At 39.8% G+C, this 20,812-nt stretch overlaps 1 protein-coding gene across 1 annotated transcript in view; it reads right to left on the bottom strand.

Annotated features, from left to right (window-relative positions):
• Ofcc1 (orofacial cleft 1 candidate 1) overlaps window positions 1–20,812 on the bottom strand; it is a 292,427-nt gene that overhangs the window by 258,030 nt on the left and 13,585 nt on the right. Inside the window, exon 6 of the mRNA XM_028855629.2 lies at window positions 6,968–7,054. Coding sequence (XP_028711462.2) covers window positions 6,968–7,054 — 87 coding nt within the window. The remainder of the gene's footprint in view (window positions 1–6,967; window positions 7,055–20,812) is intronic.

Below are 20,812 nucleotides of genomic sequence, written 5' to 3'. Positions count from 1 at the left end.
GTTTTTGTTTTAAGGGGCACATCACCTTAAAACTTAGTGAATCCAGTATGACACAAACTATTGTAAGATTCTGCAACAGGAATTCTGATGTCATTTTGCCTTTGGGGGTTACAAGTTGCATGCAATTAGGAGACCATAGTTACTTTTCCCCCAACTTCTAGCTACATTTCAGTATTTATAACCATTCAAAACATATACAGCTCATTAATGAACTGTTGTATTTAGAAAAAATAGATGAGAACTGGCAAGAAACCATATCAATCAATTTATAGCTAATATTAAAATTATAGACTGAAAATTGGCCTCTTACCTTGAAATGCTTCTTCCCCATTGTCATCAAACCATTTCATTAATTAATTAGAGAGAATTCTATCATCACCTCACAAGGGTGTTAGAAGAACATATGCATGGTAACTTTCTCATCAGCTAATTTATAGATAAGCAAATGCATTACAAAAATTATTAGTCACCCTGGCCATTTATTATATCATGGGTCATAAATGTGAATTGTACTCACTATGCTGTCATATTCAGAAAGGCAATCCTTTGGGAAAAAATCAAGTTAATAGGACAATGATTTTTAAGTGCATATCTCAAACATGCATATTATACTACTTCCTCATGTTGGGCAGTGGTGGCTCATGACTTTAATCCCAGCACTCGGGAGGCAGAAGCAGGTGGATCTCTGTGATTTTGAGGCCAGCCTGGGCTACAGAGTGAGTTCCAGGAAAGGTGCAAAGCTACACAGACAAACCCTGTATCGAACTCCCCCCCCAAAAAAAAAACTATACTACTTCACCAACAAAAAGAATCTCACATTGATGAGTTGTGATGACTATTACTGAACAATCATTTCAAATGAAGTTTTTAAAGTTTCCCAAAGCTTACAATACAACATTTAATATTCATTCATTTCTAGCTACCATTCATACTAGCTACCATTAGTGTATAGGTCACATTTTCACTATGTAATGTAAGACATGACAAACTTTGGTGGCCATGTACTCTTCTACATAAGTTACTACATTGCAATAGCTATATATTTGTATATGTGATAGCATAGGTGTGTATATAATACATATATATGCATGTCTAATACCATATGTAAAGGAAGGAGTCATCATGTCATAAATAAAGGAGCACAAGGAACTCTTAGTTCTTTTGTAAATACAAAGCTAGGCAAGTTCAAAACTTTGGGTGCAATGCCCAGTACTTAATTAATTAATTAATCAATTTTTTAAAAGCTTGCTACATTTAAGTAAGAACTTGCCCTATAAACTTTTCCTGAGAAGAAAACCAACCAACCAACAAACAAACAAACAAACCCAAATAACACAGCAAAGACGGACCAAAGAAACCAGTCAGCTCAAGCCTAGCTTGGTGAAACAGTGAGTTAAACTGGAGTTATTTACAGGCAAACGGGTTAGGGTTAGGGAGTATGGGAGATGGGCAGATAGCTACACCACTTAGGAAAAATAAATCTCTCCCCCAGCAGCCATTGTCTATAAATCCTAGGGAAAGTGTGTGGCCCCTCCCTGCACCATGACAGAAAATTAAAGGGCTTGATCTTGTACAGTACTTCTTCAGGAAATTACAGCTGCTGGCAGTTCATAAGGGCAACAGCCATCTAGTACCCAGAAGGTGGTGTTCCATGACAGAACTGATATAAGTGATTCCTAAATGACAGCTAACCCATCATGGGACCACATCTGTGATCATTAAAGTCCTTATCACATTGTTTCAATTGAACTAAATGTCGTATCCAGGAATGTAAATTGCTATGTTTTATAGGACATTCACCTTTAAGTTTCGACTGAGATAAACACGGTGTGGTCAATGTGAATATGGCATACCACACATCTATAGCCTTTACAAAAAAAACTCAAACTCAGACTCATGTGATATTTAAGACCAATTGCTAAATGGTCTTATCAATAAAAAAAACTGGAGTCACATATTGGGGTGAAAAGTGAGAGATCAGATGAATAGGACAAGCCACAGCCAACCTCACCTCAACCCCTCAGCTTCCAGAGAGAGCTACTTCCCGTATACCTACACCTATGCCTTTCTGTCCCTGCTATCTCACTTCTTCTCTCTGCCCAGCTACATCACTTCCTCTTTCTGCCCAGCTCTGTCACTTCCTGTCTGTCTGTAAAGACCTCCAGAACTTTACGGTTAACTAGTTTTGGAATTTAAGATGTGTGCCACCACACCTGGCTCTGTTCTCAGTGTGACCCTGAATTCACAGATCCGGATGGATGTCTACCTCCTGAATGCTAGGTTTAAAGGCATGTGCTACCATTGTCTGACATCTATGTTTAATATAGTGGCCAGCATTTTCCTCTAATCCTCAGATAAGCTTTATTAGGATGCACAATATATTGGGGGGTGCAATATATCACCATGGTGATATTTAGATGTGGACATTAAAAATCTTAGTAAGAGATTAAAATAGCATCTAGATGGCCTCTCTTTCCCCCAATCATAGAACTAGGAAAGGACAGACATAGTCACTATGTCAATATTAGGACAAATGATGTGAAATTTTTATTACATTGTTTTTAATTTGGCCCTTCTGATTCTGTCACTTGTGAGCCTGCTGCCCATAAATGGGACAATTCTGAGGTGACTTATTCTAGAAGATCCTCCTGGGTTCTTCATCTCTTTTAGATACCCCCCCCCCATTTCTGTCTATACTGAAGATACTTTGCAGACCAGTGTTGGAAAAAATCCAGGATAGACTATGACAGTGAACAGGGAATACTAAGACTGCTCTAGCATCTGGAATGTTTGAGAGAATGACATAAAAAGACCTACCAAGTTAGCAGTGCCTACTCCTTGTATACTCCAGATGGTGTGTCCAAGTATCAGGTGACCTACAAATTTTCTTTTCTCGCCATGAGCCAGCACAGGCTGCGTTCAAGGCAGAGGGAGACAGTCTACTTTGTTGATTGCATGTTAGGGAAGCATGCCTTCAGACCAATATTGCCTGATGCTTTATAACTCTTAGTGGGACAGTAACAAAACGTATAAAGCTTATATATAGCTCATAAAAGAATCTTATTTGGAAGTTAACAGTGAGCTGTATCCGATGCGGAGATGAGGAATTCCATGCCAGGGTACTTAGGGCTCCATTGAGATTACGATAGAAGCTCCATTTTCAGAAGACACGCAGCATGGCACAGGCTTGGTAACGGCAAAGTCTGCATCAAATCCCAGCACTTCCTCTTAGAAGTTCTGCACATTTGGGGAGCAATTTCTTACATAAAATTCAGTGACCCTGCGCCCTTGGCTATGAAGGAGGAAGTTGTAAGGGTTAACATGGTGATCAAGCTTCCAGCTAGGAATGCTGAATATACTCAGTGAAGGATGCTTTCTTTTTAGTCCTTTGGCTTGTTAAGTACTTAGCAATTCTCTGATATGCAATGAGGGTGCTAAGAGGAAAGAGTATGTGAGCTTTGAGCTTTCATTGATCTTTATTTTCATAAAGATTTACTTCATGTCAGTAAACAGACATTGAGCATCATCTGTGAGTCAAGTACTATGCCAGATCCTAAGACCATCTAAGGGCTATTGGAAAAGAAAGCCATGAAATAAATAATTATTGCAACCAACATGCTTCTAATAACTTAGAAGATGACAATAAGAAAGAAACAAGGAAGTGAGATAGGAGCCCAAGTTTGACATTAATGTCAAATCTATAGATTTCAGCACTGTATAAGATGACATTATAAATGCAACCTGTGCTGGTTAATTGTATGTGCCAATTTGACTATGGTATGCACTTCCCTAGTCAAACTAGTGTCTATGAAGCTATTTTTTTTCTTGAATACTTAACAGTCCACTTTGATGAAAGCCTAACATTTAAACTCTAAATAAACCAAATGGCTCATCAGACTATACAGACAGAATTGTGAGTTTCTGCAATTAAGTACACTGCCCTGCACTGCCCAACACACACCATACATACACACACATACACGTTGTAATATGCATACATATGTAATCAGTTCATGATTACATATTGTTCATGGACTCTTAGAGCAAATATAGATCACATGTCTTAGGTCGAGACACTAACTGCTAAAGATCCACCAAATACATAAGACACAGAGACCTTTCCCACTCAGAGCTTCCAGGAATGGCTCCCTGCTTGATGCCATATGGGCTATAAAATTTATGATTACAATTATCGTCTTATCAAATAATTTGATAATAACTATCAAATTATTATATTCATGACACTATGGACCCCAGGTCAATCACCCATGTGGGGGCAAAGTTAACTAAGAAAAGAGATAAAGTGACCCATGATTCTAGAAGGAGGAGGAACTGTAGAGCAATCCTATAATCATCACATTTGCACTACTGTATTCCAAAATCACCTAGGAGACAAACTTCTGGGCACTGATTGTCTATGACAGATTTTTCCAGATTTGTCTACTTTCGGCATGAAGACCCACCCAAACTGTGGGCAGTACCGTTCCACTGACTTAGAACCCCAGACTGAATGAAAGGAGGAAGGAATCTGAGCCACAGTCTTCATCTTTTTATGCTTCCTGACGGCAGGCGCAAAAGGAGCAGCTGCCTCAAGCGACGCTGTGAGTTCCTCGCCATGATGGACTGGACCTTCAAACTGTGTGCAAAACAAATCCTTCCTTGGTTTCTTCTGACAGGCATTTGTCACAGCAATGAGCGAAGTATCTCATACAGTAGACACAGAGTAAGCTGCCTGCCCTAAGATGTGGGCACAAGGTCAACCACAGGGGCTGGTCAATATTAGCACAATACTGGAAAGTGGACAATCCAGGTTGAGCACCCCCAACATGTGAATTCCATGTTCCAAAACATTCCAAACCAGAACTGTCAGGTGTTGACACATTAACACAAGTACAGAACTCTTTACCATGAAACTCATACCTAAAATCATTAAGATCATTGTATAAGTTACCTTCCTGATATTTAGATATGTTTACAGAACAAATAATGGTTTAAACTTGGGTTTCACCCCCAGCATACTCCATAACACTTATGCAAACATTCCAAACTCTAAAAAATGATCCAAAGTCTGAAACACTTCTGGTTCCACCACTCTAGATAATGGACACTCAGCCAACATCTTGTTTTTCAGAACTTACCTGTCTATAGTCTAGTTATCTAACATAGCCTGTAGAGACTTATTTCCTAGCCAGTGGGCATATATTGTGATCTTTAAAGTTTGAATGACAAGCTTCAACCAATGATTCAGTTAACTTGCCTCCCCAGAAGTCACTGGAGTGTGCTCTAAACTCTCAGATGTATTTGGGAAAATAAATAGGTTCGGCTTTTTAAGTTCAGCCTGACTGTGTATTTATTATTATTATTATTATTATTATTATTATTATTATTATTAATGTAAGGGGTTTCATTGTGACATTTTCAATCAGATGAGTTGTCTCACATTCTTCTAGCTCATTATCCTGACTACTGAAGAACAGGTAAAACCTCTCCAATTTCCAGCCCTTGTCCTAAAATGTATATTTTGATGGTATCAGTCAGTGACTTGCACATCATGAAAGATAATTTTTGCTTCACTGAGAACTATTTTGTCAAATAACCTTTGCATTGTACTTGAGTCCTATGATCTATAAGAATTTAGCCCAGGCTTTCCCTAAGACTTGGTGTCTGATGCACAGGAGTAGGCTATGTCTTCTGGACTGAGCTGACTCTTAGAAATGGCTGTGACTGTCACTTTCCCAACAGTACCCTTCATAAACTCTTGAGTGCTTTGCAAACAGTGTTCTCAGTGGTAAGGACCTAGGGGACAATTTTAAATTTTTATTTATAGATCTGTGTCTATGTCTGGGAGAGGTGACGATTTGCTTTCTGTTGCTGTGACAAAGCACTGACCAGAACCAACTTGCGAAGGAAAGGATTTATGTGGCTTACATTTCCACACTGTCATCCATCCTTGAGAAAAATCAGAACAGGAACTCAAGCCAGGAACCTGGAGCAGAAACCAAGAGGAGGCCAGAGAGGAACACTTCTTATTGGATTATTCCCCACAGCTTCCCCAGCTTGCTTTCTTACCCCAACAAGTCCTCCCTGTCCCGGGGTTGCACTGGCCACAGTGGACTGGGCCCTCCCACATCAATCATTAACGAAAAAAAATTCTCCATAGACATGCCCACAGGCCAATCTGATAGAGGTAAATCCTCAATTAATATCCCTCCTCCAGGTGACTCTAGATTGTGTCAAGTTAACAAAAAATAATCAGCACAATACACAGACACACACAGAGAGAGAGAGAGAGAGAGAGAGAGAGAGAGAGAGAGAGAGAGAGAAGGACTATGGTAAGAGACAAAGAGTTTTAAAGGAGAGAACAAAAAAGAAAGGAGAAAGACAAAATATCTTGTATTTTTGCATTATTTGAGGATACAAAAGGGATAAGCAAAAAACTGAGGAGGAGGATGGTGAAACAAAATAAAACTCCCTTGTCTATTGTTAAAAAATTAATCTTGAAAACCACCACAGAAGAATCAATTGGCATCATATATCTATGCTTCCATGACGGCAAGCTCGGTGATCATTCCCTGTGTTGGATTCAAGGATCTAAACAGGACAGGCTCTGGGGGCTCAGGTGCCATCTGTGCTTTACTGAAGACCCCCCCTTTCAAATTCCCAGAGCAGAGAAGCATTTGCCAAGTGCTGCTGTCCCCAGGATGCATCATAGCAGCCTCGGAATGGTACCAAGCATCTCACATGGCAGCAGATGACATCAGATCCTGCATCTTTCTCTGCACCAGCTGTCCTTGAGAACTCACCTCCTCCTATTCTGCCCATCATGTCGTGTGCGGCTGAAGCAACACCATTTAAATTGAAAGCCATGGAACGAAACTGGAACCGCACATGTGATCCCTGCCACCTCATTTTCATGAATGGAAGAGAATATTCTGACACAAAAATTACATACTTAATTCTAGCTCACCCTGTCTGCTGACCTCCATCCGGCACTGCCTTGAGTTTATTTCCTCCTCCATCAGTGGGTCAAAGTAATTTCTGCCGTATTCATTTCCTGTGGAAAGTCCACAAGGTAAGGGTCAGTGATTATTTTAGAAGCACATGAACCAAAATGTTAATTTTGAAATCAACACCAGCATGAAAGGATCGTTTTAGCTACTTTATAAGCTTAAATTTTTACAAGTTTTCTAGGGCCTCTCTTTTTTTTTTTTGTAATTATCATTTTGTAGAAGGTCAGAAAAAGTAATTCAAGAAATAAGTTTGTGCTGACTTTCTGTTGCTGAAAAGTTAATGAGAAAATTATCAAATTGAAGCTTTAGAACAGTAATAATTAAAAAGGAAAAGGAAATCAAGCTAGCCCATGTTACATATGTACCCAAGAAATGGGCATAATTGGAGAGGAATTATATACTGTGGATGCTAGGGATTCTATTTATAGACCTGTAGTTTATGAAACATAATGTGTTGTATACAGAAGTTTGAGACAAAGTTGGTCATTTTTTAAATATGGGAAATTAGTCCAAGTTCCATGAAGAAAGAGAAAAGGGACAGTGAAAAGAAGGGAGGAAGAAAGGAAAGATAGTGTGAGAGATGAAGGGAAGGAGGAAGAAAGAAAAGAAAAAAGAGGCGCTGGGGAGGAAGTGGCTGCTGTGTGAGCATGAAGAGCAGAATTTGGGTCTCAGCACCCATGTGAAGGTTGACATGGCCGGGTACCACGTGCTTACAATCCCAGCGCCGGGAACGTAGAGACAGGAGGATCTTTGGGGCTGTCTCGCCAATCAGCAGAACTGTTGAGCTTCAAGCTCTGTGGGAGACCTAAAGTGGCGAACAACTGAAGAAGACACCCGACGTTGACCTATGGCCTCTGTATTCACGCGTGCACGTAGACATGCATACCAACCAGCGCATACACACACACACACGTGCATACACATACATCACAAAAAAAGGAACAGTGAAGGAAGGAATTTAAAAAGAAGGAGGGAAGGAAGGATGGAAATAGTGGCCAGTTTACTGATCTATTTTATGTTAATTCAAGTGACATGAAAGGAGATAAAAAATGCTTTATCCAGAAATTTCATTCAGCATCCACCAATAACCTCAGCACCACGCCTCCAAATTTCTCACCTCACATTCCCCATTAACTCAGTTCCCAATATTCACTTTGCATCCACCTTGGCTGTATTGTGGACAGGGACCAACTGTCACATTTCTAAATCTAGTGTCATACTTGTCACACAGATGTCCGCTGCTAGTAGCTTGTACGCATTAGTCCCGAGGAGAACTCAAGTTGCTGGCAACACAAGCCCCGGGCATCACAGGTTGAAAAGACCAGTCCTGCTAGTGCGGCTCCCAGAGAAAGGTGACTACATGCCAAGGATGTGGTAACATGCCGCGATGCATTTGCTTCAAGATGAAAGGCTACCTACCCACATTGCACCTCCATTCCCAAGGCTAAAGGAAGCTCCGATGAGGACCCAGATTGGGTATTGGGTTTCTGTTTCTAAAGCGGCACTTTTAATCCCCCCATCAACCTCTGTTCCATCGATGTAAGTACAGGAACAGAAACTTTTCTTTTACTATGTGGTCTCCATAAAGATGAAAAATTAATGTGCTTCAGTTTTGTTAATTTACCCGTCAACAACAACTACCTCCTAGGACAAAGCCTGGTGATTTGTGGCCTGGCTTCTGTCCTGTGCTGTTCAGCCATTCTTCACTGTAATGGCGGACTTGTTGATTGGTTTTGCTCACTCGTTTCCCGCCACCCAGAGAGCTCTGGGAAACTGCTTCTTCTAAATGCCATCGAAATGAGTCACTTCTACGAAAACAGTACTAATGGCACATTCCTTACTAGACCGCCATACCGGTCCAGCCATGTAGTAAGACCACAAGCTTCCCCACTTCACAAAAGCCAAGGTCTTGGCCCACCAAAATAACCAGTTGGTTTGTAATAGCAAGTTATTCAAGAACGTTGAAAATCAAACAAAATTAAATTATTTTCAACCAAAAGTCTATAGGTGTCCAGACTGTCTGTGTCTGTGGATTATACACCTACATAATCAACCAACATTAAAAAAAAAAACACTGAAAAAAGTTGAATCCACACTGAACACACACAGGCCTTTTCTTTTCTTATCTTTTATTTCCCCTCCCTACTAAATAATAAAATATAGCGATCATTTACACAGTGTCTACATCATATAAGATATAAGTAATCTAGAGATGATTTGAATACATACAGAAGAGTTGTAAAGGCTCACATGGAAGCATGATGGTATTTTGTATCCAAGACTTAAACATCTTTGGATGTAGTATAAGAGATTCCTGAAACAAATTCCCTTAGAAGCCATGGAATGGCTGTATTGGCATTGAGTTTTCAAGCCATTTCCATCCTTCTCCCAGATGAGATGCTGGGGTCTGCCCAGCTGTGCATGAAGGAAGTCTGTACTTTAGGGGTTGTTCAAACTGCTTCCTCCCCACTCAGGGATCCATGTTTGTGTGATTGGGAGAGAAACACCTTTACATTTACACAGATTTCTCCTGCTGCATTCCACGTGGGTATGTGAACATGGGAATTATAAATACTACACCTCTAGTAATACCCTTAGTAGTTCCCATTGTGAAATATCACATGTAGCTTCTTGGAAGAACATATGTCTGAACCTTCTTGCACACACCAAGAGGCAGATCTTACATGCTTAGAATTGGTCCCCTTAATATGCCTTTATATGATATTAAATATTTTAAAGGCTGTATACTGTATAATTCATATGTTATTTTCTATTACATTTAAATTATGTGCTATATTGGTTTGTGTGCTTAGTACCCGTATTATATACTACCAATTGCCTGTCTCCCCTACTTGAACACAAGCTCTGTTAAGGCAAAGACATGACCTCATTGCTCTCTGCAATGCCATTGGTGTCTAGCAGAGAGCCTGCTGCATGGACATGTTCATAATATGGTGTGGATTCATTTAGGAAAATTCTTTTGAGAATCTACCATGAAACCCAGAAGTTTTCATGTCTTGCAACTTAGAGTCTTTTCATCATGGTTTATTCTTCTCATCCTGACAAGTCCCTCCCATGTTTGATTTCCTTCACCACCCTTGATGCCTCCTATCTCTTTTTTAACTGAATACTGTCTAATAACCAAGCCTATGTCTATATTTAAAAAAAACAGATGACAGGGTTAGAGAGATAGCCCAGTGATTAAGAGCACTGTTGCTCTTTGCAGAGGACGTGGGTTCAGTTTCCAGCACCAATATGGTATTTACAATTATCTATAACTCTGATTCTAGGGGGATCTATCTGGTGCTCTCCCGACCTCGGTGAGCATCAGGCACGTATGTGGTGCGCATTCATACATACAGGCAAAATACACACACATAACCAAATACATTCTTTTTTTTTTCTCTCTCTCTCTTTAAGACAAAAACTCTATGGGTCTTGCCTGCAGAGCATAGCCTGCTGGGAGAACAGGGGAGCTGGGCTTCAGTGGGGATTCCTGGAGAACAGCTATCTAAAGGAAGGTTGTGATTAGGAATAGCCAGAGCAAGACCAAGGGGAAGGAGAAGCCTGGCCAAAAAAACAATAACACAAAAGCATACCTGTAGAATGAGCACATTTTCTTTTCTTTTCTTTTTTTTTTTTTGTTTTTGTTTTTGTTTTTTCGAGACAGGGTTTCTCTGTGTAGCTTTAAGCCCTTTCCTGGAACTCTCTTTGGCGACCAGGCTGGCCTCGAACTCACAGAGATCCACCTGCTTCTGCCTCCAAGTGCTGGGATTAAAGGCATGCACCACCACCACCCAGTTACATATTCTTAGTAAACTCCATTTTTCTGAGATGCTTAGAGCTTTAATTAGCAGAGTAAGCAATGGAATCCAAACTTCTTCATGCATAGCCCCAGAATCAGATTTAACTGATATTGGCACATTGTTGTGTGGTATTGATTTATTTATTCTGACGTGTTGTCTCGGTCCAACTCCTCCCACCTCCGATGTCTATCGGGTGCTTACCAGCTCCTTGTTGTAATAGAAGTCCATCTCCAAATCAAGTAAGAATGGGCTGTCAAATATTAAAATGATCACTTCCTCCCACTGACTTCTCATACTCTCCTCACAAGCCAAGCATTGTAACGTGGCTCAGGGAGTGAAGGGAGATACGGCTCATGGAATCTTGGGAATTTTCTCAGTCCCAGGTCCCCAATGCTAGTGTTTCACTGGGCAGCATGAGGATTTAATCAAGTGGGGCAATTTTAGGATCAGTTGTCTATTACCAGAAGCTAGGTGTCTAATAGGATGAATTCCTCAACACGTCCTCATCATTCACAATATGCTTTTGGATATAACTAAACCATCTCACAGGGAAATGAACAGACCCGCTGAGAAATTCAAAGTAGGGCATTTAGCAATACAAATGCAATAGGTTTTTATGTGGCTGGTGGTTAACTCTCTGTGATACCCAGATGAATGAGATGACAATCACCTCTATGTGTGTATTGGATATGACGTGTAAAAAAACAAATCAGAACACCGTGCAGTGCTCTTCATAGCCCAGCATTCCTCCCAGCTTCCTAATGGTAGCAGTTTGAGGCTGAGGCTCAGCATCCCTTAGAACATTTCTTGGGCTGTTGTCGTTTTTTTCTGAACTGGGGGAGGAAAGCATTCCCACTTGCCTTCTGCCCTTCCTCTCATATCAGATTTTCTGTCATTTAACTCAGAGTACCACGGAGCATAATCAGAGCTCTTAAATTACACCACACATGAACTTTGCTCAGGAAGCCATCCTGTGTGCATCCAAGCAGTTCCTTGGGAGCTGTAAGAGTGAGAGCGACATTGCCAGGCAGAGGAAGGGCTTTACAAGCCATCCAAGTTCCTTGACTCGGTGATGTGATCACTGCCCCTCTCCCCAGCATCATGAGCTTCAGAGCAAGGGAACTTGGAAGCAACTGTCTGATGTGAGTGAGTGTGCGTGCGCGCATGCGTGCGTGCGTGCGTGCGTGCGTGCGTGCGTGCGTGCGTGTGTGTGTGTGTGTGTGTGTGTGTGTGTGTGTTGGGGGATAATCATTCACTTTACTCTGATGATGTTCCCATAAATCCACTTGCTTCAGCTCACTTTTTACTACTAATCACTCTATTTTCTATAATACACCATAAAGTGTATCACATACAAGGCTGCCTATAACTATGTAACTAAAGACTTTCTATTCTGTGATTATAACCACATAGCAACATTTTACAAATTAGAACACTCTATTGAATATTAAAGAATGAAGCCTAAAAAGCCAAAGTTTAATTTAACCTTTTTGGACTTTCTAAAAATATTTGAGATCATATTTTTACATCATAGTTTCTCACCTTGAAAATTTCATACAGAAAGTTCAGCTCTAATTTTCTGTGAAACTGGACAGGTTGCCTAAATCTATGAAATACAACTGTGGAAATCAGGAGACAACAGAACAATATAGGGTGGTGGAAAGTCCATCCAACTCAAATGAGCTCTTTCATAGTAAATCTGCTCAAGATCTTCATAAGGCCAACATACAAATGCTTTTGAAATGAAAGGTAATTCATGTTAAGAGGCTCTTTCTCCCCATTCTTCCTTTGCTTACCCCTCCATACTTCCTACTTCTCTTCCTTTTTTCTTTCCAGCGTTGGAAATGGAACTCAGGGCTTCACACGGGTTAAGTGCTCTGCACCGACCCACCTCACCGCTCAAAAGACTATTACTTCGTAAACTAAAAATAGATCTTTTAAACCAAATCTTGACCATGTTAGATGTCAAGCTAAACAACAACAACTCAAAGAAGCAGATAAAAAGCAAATGACAAACCCAAATCATTGAGATGCTTACCTAACATTCTCTTAACTTTGAAAGTAGTTAAGACAAAAATAAGGGCGTCTTGGTTTGGGTTACTATTGCTATGATGAAGCACCATGACCAAAGCAAGTTGGGGAGGAAAGGGTTTATTTGGCTTATGCTTCCACACTGTAGTCCATCATAGAAGGAAGTCAGGACAGGAACTCAAACAGGGTAGGAACCTAGAGGCAGGAGCTGATGCAGAGGCCATGGACAGGTGCTGCTTACTGTCTTGCTCCCCGTGGCTTGCTCAACCTGTTTTCTTTTTTATTAAGAAAATTTCCATTCATTTTACATACCAACCACAGATGCCCCTCTCCTCCCTTCTCCTGCCCCTCAGCCTTTTCCCCATCCACCCCCCATTCCCACCTCCACCAGGACCCCAGTCCATGGATGGGCACCATCAGAAATGGGGTGGACCCACCTCATTGATTACTAATTAATAAAATGTCTTATAGCCAGACCTTATGGAGGCATTTTCTCAATGGAGGTTCTTTCCTTTCACACAACTCTAGCTTGTATCAAGTTGACATAAAACTAGCCTGGACAAAGGGATATCTGAGATAAAGTTATTGAGAATTGTACGTTGTATAGTTGTAATTTGAAGACAGTATGGTTCCATGCCATGAAAACAGTAAAGGTGTTTCTGAAATGCTGTTTGGGCAAGAAAGGTATTATCTGAATGATGTATTGATGACTGAATAATTATCAAGAGCCATTAACCTTTATAGATCCCAACTCTGGTGTGTTCAGAGGTGTGGTGAGTAGCTAGGAAAGCTGCATCTGCAATCAAAGTTTTACAGGAGCTTTCACAATGAAGTCATAAATATTAGTTTTCATATCAGTTCATCTATCACCATCACAATTATTAATCTTCTTCAGAGACTACAAAGAAAAGATATGAGTCTTCCCTTTCCCTCTGGAAAAGCTAAACTATGAAAAAGAGTCATTATATAAATTGTTATTATTTTAAAGTAAACTTCCATTGGTTACAAAAAAATTTGCCCTAATGAAGCCTTACCTGTAGTACATGAAGCATTGCTAGAGCTATGAGGACAATAGAACTGTTCAATGAATGAACTGATAGCAAGAAGGGTGAGGTCTGTAGCATTTCAGAATCTGAGAATGCACAGAAGCTATCAGCTTACTTGTCTACTTAGTCTCACTTCCTTCCCAAACCTTGTGGGTATTTCATATATCAGTGATTTGCAAAGCTAAATAGGGTAATAGTTGAAGTTTGCTAACAGGTTCTAATTAATTGAGCCATATTCTTCCTTCCCCCAAGGCCCTCTCTAACTTGTGAGCCACTGGAGTGCTGTGGAGTGCATAATTGCTGCAAGGCTTTCTTCTTAGTCCCCCTGAGGCATGAAAGCATCCTGTGCTCGTTGGACCCACAGTCCTCATAGAACTGAAGCGTGTCCCTAAGTTCCTAACACCTAAACAGGATGGAGTTTCCTGTGTGTAAGTAACTACAGTGATTCAAAGGTTAAGTTTAAGTATACTTTTTTTGTTTTTTTTTACCGCACATATAAAAGACCTCGAAAAGTCATACCAAAGAAGGTTTCTTTCTATGAAGTTTGAATCTTAGTAATGCTTTTCTACAGAATATTGCTTCTCAGATTCTGAAATACAGGTTCTCCTTAGACTTAAACTGCAGTCCTCCTCTTCTGTTACACTTTCATGAATTTAATCTTCTGCCCTTCTCATAGCTCTAGGAATACTTAGGTTTATGAATTACACTTACAGCTTCATTGAAATTAATTTTTTATCAATGGAAACTTATTTCAATATGAAAACAATTTATATAATGAAACACTAGATTTAGTTTAGACAAAATTATTAACTCATTGATAACAAGTCTGGTAACTCATGGGTAAGCTTTTTATCTCACGAAGCAAAATGACCGAGACTTTCTACCTTTTATAGGACTTTTGGTCAATTCAACACATGAAGGTTAAGAACCTTTATTTTCTGTTAAATTCTTTTTAACAAATGATAAACCACAGCCTAAAGTAATTCTCAATGAAATCATTTGGAAACTAAGAACTAATTTCAACTGAGAGCCAAAAAAATAATTAGGTCCTAAAACCTGTTTGTGCTAAATGTTTTCCTAAAACAGAAGTGTAGCTATTGAACTCAAGTTAAAACTCTGACCTAATAACGATTCAAACAGAATTGTATTGACATAAGAGAATTTTGTATCTGATTTAAAAAATATACCTATTTTTAAATTTTAACCAAATAGTTCAGGGAATGTAGAAAAACAACTTGCCCCACTCCACCTAAAAGGCTATTATATCACTAGTGTGTCAGAAAAATGAGATTTTTCTGATTCTGGTTTTGCTACCTAGCCGAGCGTGTGTTAGGCAAGTCCCTGGGTCTTTGTGCACATCTCTGTGGTCTATATTACAGCATCTCTGTGTTTTGAAAATTCCTAAGTGTCCCTTTTGCCATCCTATGAACTGATTCTTGTGTTCACATTTTTATTGTAAGGAGATGTAAATTTCACTGGTATGTAAACTCAGCAAATCCATCTATCACCATTGAGCTAAAAAAAGTATAGTAATATACTTGACCACTGAAATGTCTTACAACATTCTGTCTTTTACTACCAATCTATGACAGACTTTATACAAGATTTTCAAAGCCATGTATCGGGGTTTCCCTAACATTAACTTGAAGAGAGGATATAAAGTGACACTTGCTTGCCCTGTGGGCTTCACGTTTGACACCCAAAGAAGTAGAAATGGGGCTGGGAAAAGGATTCAGTGGGGCACAAGGCTTGCTGTGAAAGTTTGAGGGCTTGAGTTTAGATCCTTGACACTAACGTGTGTCTGTAACCCCTTCACTGTGAGAGCAGAGACAGGCAGATCCTGGGGGTACACTAATCAGTCCCATAGCTGGAATGGCGAACTGCAAGCTTAGAGACTGAGCCTATCTCGAAAAATAAAGTGGAGTGAGATTGAGAAAGACATTGAACATCTGCTTCTGGCATTCACAAGTATACACATAAGCAAGTACACCTGCACACAGACATATGTAGGTCTGAATACACACACACACACACACACACACACACACACACACAGAGAGAGAGAGAGAGAGAGAGAGAGAGAGAGAGAGAGAGAGAGAGAGAGAGAGAGACAATGACAACAGACCCTTTGCTCATTTTGTGGGCAAGTGTCTCTATAAATAAGCATTATCTTTTAAGAAGAAAATAAATTAAAATTTTGCTGTTGTATTGACATTCCCAAAATTCCAATATTTGACTAGAACTCTCTCTTCAATTGGAAATTTTTCTAGAATTCTATAATTCATTTTTTTAAAAAAACACCAAAAATAAGAAAAGGGCATTGAAATTGTTTACATAAACTAATCAGATATGTATGTACATATTATTTGTAGAAAAACTGAGTGTATATAAAGCATTAGGATTTGCCATTCTGGTCATCAAATATCTACATAGAATGTTTCTGTGTCTCAGTGAGAAAGAGAGCATTCCTGAGTGTTTATTCTTAGCTCTCTAAATCAATGAAAAAGATTAAAATCACTTAGGAACCAAATGGTTTCTAAAGACACAAATTCAGGTCAGTCCAATAAACCTAAAGCAAATGATTTTCCTATATTTTTCTTTTTCTTAATAAGAGTAGAAATGTCCTGAAGCAAAAAAAATTATATATTTTCACACATTCTATAAATGTTATACAACACCTGTTCTCCATCTTTAGGGAAAAACAGCTATAAATGAGAACAATGTAAACCATTTTATACAAAATCACTTCGAAATCACTCAGGCTGTGTGTACTATGGGGGTGGGGGGAGATGGTTTTCTTCAAGTGTATGTTCAGTTCAAGTAAGGCACTGGATACAAGTATCTGAGTGCTGTTTTTTATCACAAATGTTCATATTTACGTGTTGTGAAGATAAATTGAGGATTACAATCCTAAAAGTCTAACTGAGGATTCCCTAACACTCAACCGTCACAGACCTCCTGTCCTTTATTCAAGTGAACCACACTTTTCCTGGAAAGATCTTCAACGGCAGATGTTCAGAACTCATTGTACTCATCATCTGTGCAATGTCTATTATTTTCTCTCTCTCCCATATGGTCTTCTGCCTTGCCGCCCACTGTTGAGATCCTACACAAAAGGATGCTTTTCAAACCACAAATGACCACACATCAATCATGAAACTATTTTGTGAAACATCTTCATATAACCATATAGAAGAAAGGACTTCCTGCTAGTCTTTCCAAAGCTGTAGCCATACTAGCTCTTGGGGCTTCTGTAACTTTCAACATGGATTCCAGGATCCCTTTCTGGGTCCTGGTGCATTCTCTCTAGTGTCTGCTTTGGTTTGGTCGAGCCTTTTTCATGCATGTTTCATAATATGCCAAGTCCAGGGGAGTGACCAGCTTCTAGGTCACCAAACATGTGCTGTTACATAGGTTGGTGGAGGGCTGACAAGGCCTCATCTGGCAGCAATCTGGTGAAGGATCTCCCTAAGGTTGAGGCGTAAGTGCCTGAGATAAGACCGTAGGACCTGGGTAGGTAGATACAGCATAGTAAGTGAACAGACATCACAGAACTATGATCCTAAAGCCCTTTTTGTCTCTGGCCCTGAGAAACTGATATGAGATCCTGTTGTAAGCCGGACCCTTTCTATAGCAGTCTCTCCCAAGGGGTATCATGGTGTTCCCTTAAATGGAAATATGACACAGTTACAGTGAAGGTTGGATTCAATGTAGAATTCCACGAATGCCATGCAGCTCTTTACTCCAATAGTCAAGAAGGATTTTTGAGAAATTCACCCCATATCTAGAGAAAATTGCATGTTTCTTAAAAAAAAAATCTGGTCCAATTGTTAAGATGCCAGATCATGTCACTGATTTATAAAACTCTACATTCCTAGCTCCTATACTCTTCCAGTTGGAGTCATTGTTCACAGTTGGCCACTCCAGCCCACAGACATTTAGACATACTCAGCCCTAACTCATGGTTTAACTTAACTCGACAAAGTACTTGGCCTTGGGGTGCAGTCTAGTTGCAAAGCAATTGCTTAGCATATGCAAGATTCTAAGTTCAGTCCCCAACAACGTATGATAAACACGTTTTAGATTTCAGATTTCCTCACATTTTGGACTATACACACATATTTTGTAAAAATATATTGAGGATGGGAGCCAAATCTAAACATGTGCCTTATCAAATAGCTTACTAAAATTTTATTTTGCATTTTATTTGTTTGTTATGTTCATCGGGGGAGGGGCTCATGTCATGGTCTGTGGATGGAGCTCAGAGGATGAGTTGAGAAAGTCGGTTCTCTCCTTTGATCATGCTTAGATTGTCAGGCACCTTTTCTCACTGATGTAACTCCCCATCCCTTGATGATAATTTCATGTAATACTTCTAGTGAGTCTGTATTTTGACAATCGACCAAGTAAGGTCAAGTGTATACTTTTCCACTGTGATATCAAGCACCAAGATTTTGGATTTTGGAGCATTTCAGATTTTCATATTAGCCATTCTCAATCTTCTGTGTATGGTATACACACCACACACATGCTTATACTTGTTTGTCTTATGCTTCTAGAGTACTCAATTCAAAGAATGTTATTCATAAAATACTTTAAAAATCTTATGTAAGGAAATACTGCTTTTGCTTTTAGAAAGTACTCAATTAACTGGAGTTAATCAGTTTTAAATCCCACAGTTCCCTTGGTCTGATCTTGTTGTAGTGTGTCTGAGGATCATGAAGGTCCTATATGTCTATTCTACTCACATCTGTTCCTATACTGGAATAATGCCTGGAAACTAGAAAATGTTCAATAAATGTCCTTTTCAATGAATGAGATTGAAGTAAAGAGGTACATAAAGAAATTTAGTGATATCCATAATTTTAAACAAAACATTTCATAAATAATGTCCAAATCATTATTCCTATACCACACCCACTTCTACTTCTGCTTCTTTATGTCAGAAGTAAGATTTGATCAATAAATAATCCCAGACATATGAACTACAGGGAATACTAAGTAGATTCTTGACTAGTATCTTTATTTTTCCTTTGTCTTGCTTTGGGTTCTTATCACCAATTATATCAAAATTTCTTGTTTCTATCATGCATAGTTTAGTTATGTTTTTATGCATATGGGCGTTTTGCCTACATGTGTTTGTACACTACCTGAATGCTATGTATGTGGAAGCCAGAAGAGGGGGTTAAATCCCCTGGGACTGGGACAGTTGTGAGCCACCATGTGGGTGCTAGGAACTGAAGCCACTTTGTCCTGAAGGGCAGGTGGTGCTCTTGACAGCTGGTGAGCCATCTTTTCAGCCCCTATCATGTCTTGTCATGATGGGCCAATAGCTCCAGAGGCCTGACTACCACTATAGAAGCCAGGAGGACTTGGAAGAACCTATTTTTCCTCCCCTGTGATAAATCTAGGATGCAGAAATGTAGCCTGGGCAGGACCAATGCAGCATTCTGCCCTAGAATCAAGAGAGAAAGAACATGGTAATGACTCATCACAGTAGGGAAGTCTCTATCAGATCATGACTGTGCTACCAGGACAGTCACTATACTTCCAACTTCCTAAGCCTGAAGGCAGGTTGGTCTCGGTCCATTGACAACATCAATTGCCCGAGCTCACAAAATCCTTCTGTCTAAATCATTTCTGTTGTTCATCACCAATGAACTCTCAGTATAACATGATCATTCAAGTACTCTGAAAGCCCATCTGTATCTTGAGGAGATGACACCATGAGATGTACAGCAGAGGATCTTTGGAACACCATCATCCTTGACGTCTGGGAGAGAATACAGAATGGGAAGAGAGTTCTCAGAGTCCCAGGAGCTGCTTTTTAACAGTAAGGACAGCTCTATCTGCCTGTGTTATACACCAAGGTGATTTTAGTCATTCCCTTTCCTCTCCCCCTATTACAATAACCTGGGTGAAATTGAAGTATTAAAAGGAAAAAAAATCTCCCCATTTATAATGATATCACTCACCATTAGCTGAACTGTCCTGCTCTCTACTTGCTCCTTGGTTATTACTGTTTCTCCCCGCCTAAACTCTTTTCATGGCCCTTTCTCACACCTGCCCCAGATTTCATTTTCCTGCCATTTAGAATACAGTCATTAACTACCTTTTTAGTGCCACCATGTTATATATGCATACTGTTAAAGATGTCCTTTCCATCTACCCAGCCTCAGGCTTTACTAGCTTAGGAACCTGTGCCAATACTTTGCTCTCTTTGAAATTATAAGCAGCTGTGGCTTCTCTACCTCTCTCCCTTTTCAGCTTCTGTAATTCACAACCTCCCTTCCTCAGAAGTCTAGTTATCATCAGGCTGGCACATAACCAGCAGTGAGCAAAGAGGATGATGAGCAAGGATGTTAGGACCTGAAAAGCAGTGTGCACAGGAAAGAGCAAAGCAGAGCTGAAGCCATGCAACTCCACAATGACATGTGAGCATCTCTCTGGAAACTCAATGGTGGGCTAATACATTTGCTAGTTGCCTATAAAGGAAAGACTAATAGTAAGTGGAAAAATTGGAAATTAGTTTTCCCTAGAAGTTGGTATGCAAAGTCCAAGCATCCCAGGGCACAGCAAGAGCATGCAGGAAGGTCTGAGTGGTACCCTTCTCTCCTGATGCTTGCTATTCACACCATATCAAAATGCCTAATATGAACCCAGGACATCAGCTGCACAACACACTGTAATATATTTGAGAAGATCTCAGTAAGGAAGCTTATGAAGATAGCTTCATGATGGAATACACAGGTGGATAAGAAGGACATCTAAACTATCCTAAAATCCTAGAGGACTATCCAGGAGCTGTCCATTCTACCTGTTTCTAAAGGCAGGTGTCTTAGTGACTTTATTATTGCAGTGACAGAACACCATGACCAAGGCAACTTATAAAAGAAAGCACTTAATTGGGAGCTCCTGG

Source organism: Peromyscus leucopus, chromosome 5 (genome assembly GCF_004664715.2).
Source record: "Peromyscus leucopus breed LL Stock chromosome 5, UCI_PerLeu_2.1, whole genome shotgun sequence".
Lineage (NCBI taxonomy): Eukaryota > Metazoa > Chordata > Mammalia > Rodentia > Cricetidae > Peromyscus > Peromyscus leucopus.
This window is presented reverse-complemented; position numbering and strand designations above follow the sequence as displayed.